Source organism: Athene cunicularia, assembly GCF_003259725.1.
Source record: "Athene cunicularia isolate RWA chromosome 10 unlocalized genomic scaffold, athCun1 chr10_part1, whole genome shotgun sequence".
In the NCBI taxonomy this organism is placed as follows: domain Eukaryota; kingdom Metazoa; phylum Chordata; class Aves; order Strigiformes; family Strigidae; genus Athene; species Athene cunicularia.
The window spans coordinates 17,155,543-17,163,988 of NW_020799112.1; the positions used below are offsets into that span (position 1 = coordinate 17,155,543).

General features: G+C 38.9%; 1 protein-coding gene across 4 annotated transcripts in view; it reads left to right on the forward strand.

Moving 5' to 3' along the window:
• The window catches only part of IL16 (interleukin 16), a 46,674-nt gene extending 39,139 nt beyond the window's left edge, over positions 1-7,535 (forward strand). For all 4 annotated transcript variants that reach the window (XM_026856207.1, XM_026856209.1, XM_026856208.1 and 1 more), the window contains 7 exons: positions 94-235; positions 1,439-2,525; positions 3,027-3,210; positions 4,804-4,905; positions 5,599-5,851; positions 6,683-6,808; positions 7,067-7,535. In XM_026856207.1, the coding sequence (XP_026712008.1) occupies positions 94-235; positions 1,439-2,525; positions 3,027-3,210; positions 4,804-4,905; positions 5,599-5,851; positions 6,683-6,808; positions 7,067-7,260 (2,088 nt within the window). In that variant the 3' untranslated portion in view covers positions 7,261-7,535. The remainder of the gene's footprint in view (positions 1-93; positions 236-1,438; positions 2,526-3,026; positions 3,211-4,803; positions 4,906-5,598; positions 5,852-6,682; positions 6,809-7,066) is intronic.
• Positions 7,536-8,446: the final 911 nt, after the last annotated feature.

Genomic DNA, 8,446 nt, shown 5'->3' on the forward strand with positions numbered 1-8,446 from the left:
GGGGGGGGGGGGGTTGGGGTTCAGATTCAGATTCATATATAGTGTGGTTTGTATAATTACATTCTGACACACTTCTATTTCCTGTTTGTTCAGCAAGAAGTTGGAGAACCAATGCTAGAGGGACATCAAACTGATGTAACCCACAGTGTCTTTACCACTTCTCCTACAGCATGTGATACTGAACACATAACTGCTGATCCAGCGGGCAGAGATCAAGAAAGAAAAGCAAACTTAGGTATGTTTAAGTCGATAAACTTTTTTTTTTTTTTTTCAGCTAACTTACCATTTAGTTTGAATTCCAAAATGAGTATCAAGTTGACTTCACCTTTCTCTTTAAAAGTAGGCTTCAATCCATATCTGTAAATTTTGGAGTGAACAGATAGATTTAAAAATTATCGATTAATCTTTGAAAAGAGAGAAAACAATATAAAAATAAACACAATAGATGATTTATTGTAAAAACTGTTAATGGACAGGTACCTGATTGTATTTCTTCACGTGAAACTGCTTGTTGATATTGAAAATTTGGTGTTAAAGGTTAGTTTTAGCATTTCTAAAGGACATTTTTACACATAATTTCAAGGCTCAAGTGTTGCAATGGTAAAACCACTGATAATAAGTTAATATTTCATTGTGCTAGTTAGAATTAAGGAAACTTAGTGTTAAGAGAACTAGAGAATATCAAGAAGTCTCTTACAACCTAACCAGTTATGTGATTCTGTAACTTCTGTCTCAGATCATTTAAAAAATGATGCCACATAAGGAAATATTTTTATTTACATGGAAGCAGGTAACAGTAACTGTGCAACCGCACAAACAAAAGTTTGCTGCCATTCAGCTCTACCATGTCTAACATGAAAATGCTTAATCAGTCTGTGATGTAAAAAATATTCCTACATTAGAATTAAATTTTTACTTACTAGAAAAATACAACTGGAAATACCTGCACAAATTTAAGGAATCATAAATATTAATCAAAGATCTTCATGGAAGAGTATTTTTAGAGTGGGATATACTTATAAACGTAGGAAAGAAAAATAATTTTTAAAAAGAATTTACTGTAACATCAGCTTCTTCACTAGGCTGCAAACAACATTGCAATTTTAGCCTTCTATTTTAACTGTTATATCTTATATGATAACTTCAGCACCCCAGAATTTCAGGCTACCGTTAGAAGTTGAAGGCCCTTTAGAAAAGGGTTCTTGTATATAAGCACGTAAGAGCCTTGTTTCTCAGTTAATTTCAGTGTCAGGAATCATAACTTGTAGATCAGGAGTTGTGAATTTTAAAAAATAGTTTAAACTTCTTTAGAGACAAAAAAAAATATCCATTGGAAGCTTGAATGAAGTTCGAATTTAATGAATTGATAACAATGCATAGATAAAGGATGGAGAAGTTGAAGGAGGCTTTGTTTATAATCAATGTTTCTCTAATACAGGGAATCCACTTTCATCAATACAAAGGCCTATACTTAAAAGACAAGCACGGGTAGATTATAGTCTTGATACAACAGAAGACCCTTGGGTTAAAATTTCTGACTGCATAAAAAGCTTATTTAATCCTACCATGAGTGAAGACAACGTCCACTTAGATTTGCAACCTGGCATCAACACAGACAAAGAGAATAAAAATCGAAGCACCTCAGAGACGGTTCTGAAGAAATCTGAATCTGAAATAGTCAGTTCAAAAGTGCTAAAATCAGATGAAAATGACAGTGTGAAAAAGGGTCCTCCTGTTGCACCTAAGCCAGCCTGGTTCCGCCAAAGTCTGAAAGGACTGAGGAAAGGAAATTCAAATCTAAAAACACCAGCAGATCAAAGTCCTCCTGACCTTGAGAGTATTTCCAGCAAAGAACTGCAATCCAGCTTATCCCGTGTCTCTCCTAGGGGATCATCAATAAAACAAAGAATAAGCTCATTTGAATCCTTGAGTGCTCCGCAGTCACCAGAAAAAATACACCGAAGGCTTAGCCTGAAACCATCGGTCCAGAAAGAGCACTCTCCCAGTGCAACGGGGTCAGAAGCAGCTCCAGCCCATTTAAACCAAGACTTCCTCCAACGCTGTGAAACTAGCCAACAGCAGTCACCTGTGGTCACGGGTACAAAGAGCCTAGATCGATCTTCCTCTCCCAGGGAAGTCCTTGCAGCGAGCTCAGAGAAAACCAGCAACGACAGCACTGAAAATTCCTCGGGTCTCTTATCTACAGAAGCCATGGCAACCTCCCCTCTTGTATCAGTAGCCAAAGCACACAGCCTAAGATCACGAAGCTTCCCACTTACTGCTACCCAGTCTTGTGAGATGATGAAGTCACGTGATGAAAAGTGTAGCAAAATCTATTCCATCAGTAGCCAGGTGTCATCTGCTTTAATGAAATCTCTGCTTTGCCTCCCTCAGTCTCTAGCCTCTTCTGGAAACAGCACATGGGAAACTCTGGACACATTGTCTCAGTCCTCTGTGGAGGAGGATGGGACTCCTCTCTCACCTGCAAGTGAGAATCACCACCTGGACACTGGGTTTTCACTAAAGTAAGATTCCGTATTTAAAAATCACATTTACAGACCAGCACTGGTGAGCATCTGTGCTGATCCTCTGACAGATTAACATTCTAAGGTAGCAGCACATCATAGTAAAGCACAGACTAAGCTAAAAACTTTTTAGAGCACAAAGGTTGAATGACTCATATGACTGTTACACTTACTTTAAATTTGTACTATATAAGTGCATGTATATCTCAAACTTCCTCCTGCTTAAGAATATTTCTAGTATCTCCATGATAAAGGAGATTTAAGTCTGGGTTTGCCTGGGGCCAAGAGATTTTTCCTATTCTTTTATGTGATGTTCTGTTAGGCTAACATGATTAATTTATATTTGTATGTATTTATAATACTTACTATAGGAGCTACCACCCCTATTAAATGCTAATAAGATCAAAAGATAATTGTTCTAAAATTGTCTGTGCTATGCTTTTGTGGGTATGTTCTTTCATAACTGAACATTTCTTTTTTATTCTTGTCACAATGGGACAGCCTCTCTGAGTTGAGAGAATACACTGTGAGCTTAGCAGACAATGAGAAAGAGGAAGAGAAGCAGGAACACGGCTCACCTCAAGCATGCAGTGTGTCAGGGCAGTCTGTCATCTCTCTGCTTTCCCCCGAAGAGTTAGCAAAGCTTATAGAGGAAGTGAAATCGCTAGACGAAGCAACCTTAAAGGTAAATCTGCTTTTTCTTTTATGCGTGATTTTCAGAAAGCTGTGGAATGAATGCGCCTGGCTAATCTTTGCAACTTGATATTATAACAAATAAAATGGTCATCTCAGTATGTACCAGTAGCAATGTTTAGCTATTTTGATCAAAAATCTTGAATAAGTCTTCAAAGATAACTCAGCCTTTAACTAATGGGATAGCAATTATTCAGCAGATAAGGTCAGTGTATGCAGAAGCAGGCAATGGTATTTTGTAGGCCTTTCTTTTTATCTGAGTTGCAAGTCTGAGACACTCAATGCATCATTTTGGGGATACTGAGCAACCTTTAGTCTTACTGGGTTCATCTACAATTGCGATAAAGCTCAGAGTGACTCAAAATCAAGGTGAAAAGTGTGCATTACAGAACTGTAAAGACTTTCAAAGACTGCTCACACTCAAAGAAAAAAGCAGATAACATCCAGAGCTCTTCACTGAAAACAGCACAGCTTCTGCTGGCAGCTACATGCTTGCTGTGTTAAGATACTCCAAGCTGTGCAAAAGCAGCGTAACTGCATCAATATAGTTTTTGCCTCTTAGCTAACTGCAGGGCAAGTGTCTCCCAGGTGAGTCCTGGTTTGTGTCTGTACTGCATGGTGCATGGGGAGTGAACTCATGTCTGCCTCTCAGAATACTAGTAGAGCTCTTATGTCAGAGACTAATTCTTACTGACTGCAACAGACTTTGCTAGTATGTTGCAATCAAAAAGCACTTTGACAAGCAGAATTTATGAAAGCCAAGTTCTGTATCAATTTGTGTTTTTTGTCAACATCCCATGTTGATTTTTTTTTTTGGTTTGTTTGATTAGCAGTAAAAGCTATGTTGCAATGTTGCCCTCAATGGAACATTAGAGTCTCTCCTGGCAAGCTGTTTTCATGGAATTTTCAGGACAATCTTTGAGCAACATGTACCCTCTGCCTGGTTGCAGCTGGCCTGTAGATTCAATTGTGGAAGGAAACAAGACATAGTATCAAAAGATATAACTGCAATTGCTCACATACTGAACGTGATTGTGAAATTGTGGTCAAGAAAGCCGTGTTTCTTTAGGAAACTAGGTTATAAACAGGAGCTGTTACCCTATACAAACTCATCTTTGGGATAACACAGTCAGAGACAGCTTACTGTACCTGTTAGTAGAACATTGTTAAAAAGTAAAATGAGTAGTAATTTTTAAGCTGTGACACTTGCATTCATGTGAGTTGTATGCCAAATTCTTTTATCACTTTTTAAATAAAAAGGTCTTCTAAAACGTTTCAGCAATATTTTCTGTTTCTACAGTACATGATATCTAAACTCTTTAATATAATTCAGTTTCTGGTTCAGATCCAACTGATAACCTGTTTACCAAACCAAAACAGTTTTAGACATAGAATAGCATTTTATAAAATAGGTAATTGATAGGTAAATTTGATCAAAACCAAATACTAAACATGTCTCAGTATTATGCTAATACCACTGTCTCGTTATAAAATGTGCAATGGATAAAAAGAAAACATGCTGACTTTCCAGTCATCTTGACATATCTGTTGGGAAGTTCTTGACTTTCTTTCTTTCTCTGCCTAGGAATTTGATGATATTCATGTTACAATTTTACATAAAGAAGAAGATACCGGGCTTGGATTCAGCCTGGCAGGGGGCACTGATCTAGAAAACAAAGTGATAACAGTAAGTAGTGTCTTTCTTTAAAAATACTCCAAAAAGAATTACTCTATCTAAAAATATACAACTTACCAGCTTTCTGCTACAGAGGCTGGCTTTCGGCATAATCAGAGTAGGCAGCTGTACTGATAGAGATGTAAGAATCGTGGTCTTAATGGGTGAAAACGGGGTTCTTCTGTACAGAGCTGCCCTCTCCAGGTGATGGGCAGTGCTGTCTTGTTTCCTTGAACATGCTCCCCAGCAGCTCTGAAAGCCAAGGCAGAACAACACACAGCCCTCAGGAGGAAGTAACCAACATGTATTCACATGCTTGTAGGGTGGTCAGGAGGCATGAGGTGAGCACGTAGATATGTAAGGGGTCTGGAAGTGAGAGACTAGCTCCATGCCTTCTTCCTCCCACTAGCAGAGCAGTGAGAGGGCCAGGAAGTAGCATAGGCACGGTCCGTGCCATGGCAGCAAGGCTTTGGCCATCTGATAGCGGGGTGAAGCAGATTGCCTAGCTGCTTGAGGAGGGCTGTGCACAGAATTCCTCTGTACAGATTTATTAAGCCCTCAGTCCTGAAATGTGCTAGAAGCAGCCTGTTCCTGGCAAAGACTGGAAGATGCACACGGAGAAAAGTATTAACTGAGTGATTTAGTGATGATTTGTTATTTTCCTCTTTCTGTGTGTGCGTATGTGGTGACTGGGCTCTTCATTAGGTTCACAAAGTGTTTCCCAGCGGACTAGCCTCTCAGGAGGGAACTATTCAGAAAGGAGATGAAGTACTATCCATTAACGGGAAATCTCTTAAGGGTGCAACTCACAGTGATGCCTCAGCAATCATGAGACAGGCTCGACAACCCAGACAAGCTGTTGTTGTCACTAGAAAAGCTAAAGATGGAGAAAAAAATCCTAATGTTTCAATCAACTCTAGTACATCTTCAGTTGCAAGTGATGCCTCCCAAGAGTCTGGTGAGTAAGCTCAGTGGCATTACCTTGCAGCCCCCACCTGCTAAGTGTTTACTCATCACCTGAAATCGGTGTGTTAATAAAGCAGCTCAGTGTTGGCTGTATAAATCTGAGAACCATGATTAAAGACAGCATGATTAATAAAACATTCCTGAAACAGACATTTGGAATGACTTTCTTGGAAAGGGAAAGAATTAATAGATTTCTAAAATAAAGGAACCCTCTGAAATAAACCAGATGTGATCCTCTATGAATTTCATACAGAGATTATTATTGTCGTAACACATCTAATTGAAGGTATAATGACAACTCAGTGAACAGTGACTCTTTATTCTAATATTACCAGATTCTAGTTTACGAGACTTTGTGAAAGAGGATTTCAGTTTGAATAAACAATGTGCTATTGTTTGATATAGCAAGTGCCTACATCTGAAACATAGCAAGGTCAGATTTTGGCAGAACCTTAAGACAGTCTTAAGATATATTTGTGGTTTTTTTTCTCAAGCATGAACTGAAGATCTGTAGCCTTATTTATATACTGTGAATGAACATTAGCAGCTCTGTAGTCAATAACAATTTCATAACTAACATCAAGTCAAATACATTACCTTAAATTTTGTTCATCGAACAGATTTTTCTAATTCTAGTAAGTGTCACCAGCTTCCCAGAGGGCCCTACAGTGACAAAAAGAGGAATTAAAAGTTATAGTTTCCTCTTTCATTTGGTAGTTGATAGTGCCTTTGCAAATAAAACAGAAGTACATTTTTTTGTAACAGATGTTTTAGCTTTTCAGACTACATGGTGCCCATCTGCTAACTTTCCATTTGTTTCCAGCAACTGAAGGTACAATCTGCACTGTAACTCTAGAAAAAACACCTGCTGGTTTAGGATTCAGTCTGGAAGGAGGGAAGGGCTCTATTCATGGAGATAAACCCATCATCGTCAACAGGATATTTAAAGGTAAACACACTTAAATGAGTACAGGGCAGGTTCTTAGCTGATGCAAACTTGTGCAGTTAGTAACTGACTGTTGATTTATAACCATGAAAATGGCATTTTTTGTAAATGCAGCATTATCCTGTGCAGTGCTAGTAATTTGTTGCCTGCTGAGACCAGGTGGTTTATACCAAACATGCTGGTGATCCTTAAAAAGTGAAAGATACATTAACACTTCCTCCACCCAAGGAATTAAAGGACATTAATTTTTTTTTTCTTAAGGGAATACATCAGAACAAAGGAGCCCTGTTCAGCCTGGTGATGAGCTATTACAAGTGCACACAACTGTCATGCAAGGACTCACTCGTTTTGAAGCTTGGAATATAATCAAGGCATTACCTGATGGGCCCATCACAGCTATCATCAAGAGAAAGAATCCCAGCTCTGTTACCACCAAGTCATCTGAAACTTTGTGAGAGAAGGAATTAGAGTACTGCCAATATTACAGACAAAAAAAAGGGTTTTATTACTTGCAGCCATTTGGCTAGCACAGCGAGATACTCAGAAAGCACATACAAAAATTACACATGATCTTACTGCCAGTTACAGAGCAAGCTGGGATAAAATAAGATGTGCACAAAACGTTCATGATTCTTATTTCAACATTCAGAAATATGTTAAAAGTGTAGAATTATAAAACAATGACTTTATTAATAATGTACTGGTTGTAATAAAATATGTGACAGCTGTAGTACTCACCTAATTTAATCCATTAACTTAACAAATATCAGAAGCACATTCTGTGCTAAGCTTTCAGTCCTACTCTACAAGTCTTGCTCCCTGCCTTACCTTCCCAGGAGGAAGAAATGTGTCTACAAGCCTACAACTAAGCACTGCCTTAGAGAATGTGTAAAGCCTTGGAGAACGTGTAAAGGAAAGAGAAAGGGAGATGCAACTTTGTGTGTCAAAATGACAGCGTGTCCTGGAAAACTCCAGCTTTTCTATTCAAACCACAGAACATACAGACAGACAAAACCTGTCAAGGTAACTCTACTAGCAGTTGACAGAGGCATCTCAACTCCAGCAGGCAAACCCTGGGTGGGGAGGAAAGGAGTGTCTCACAGTATTGCAAGGGTGAGGCAGGAAGCTGAGGGTAAAATAGCAGAGGTTTTCCTAACCTTCCTCTGGCCAGAGGTCTCGGAGGACTACAGCCAGAGAGTAACAAGGCCATTTAAAACCAAGTCTTACCTTCTAACCACACATATATTTGAAAAGTCTTTGTGTTAATTTTGTAAGGGAAAGTACCATTGAGATTACTGGGGAATTAGAAGTTCTGAATCCAAATGATTATTCTGAAAACATTAAATAACTTGGCAACAAATCTACACTTCAAAGGCTGCTATCAGTGTTTTGGCAGTGCTCTCTCAGCACTGTACGGCATTCTACCAGCAGCAACATGTGTATCTATGGCAAGACAGTCTCCTGCACACATTTGGTCTTCTCTGACCCCCTTCGCTAAAGGGAGAGATGCAACATCAGGATGGAGGTAGTGACTTGCCAATTGAAAGCCCGGTGGCTGCACGGTATTGTCCTTGGCTGTTCACCTTCCCATAGTAGTTGGGAATTCGCTGCACTCTTCTTCGGTTACTTAATTTCACCAAA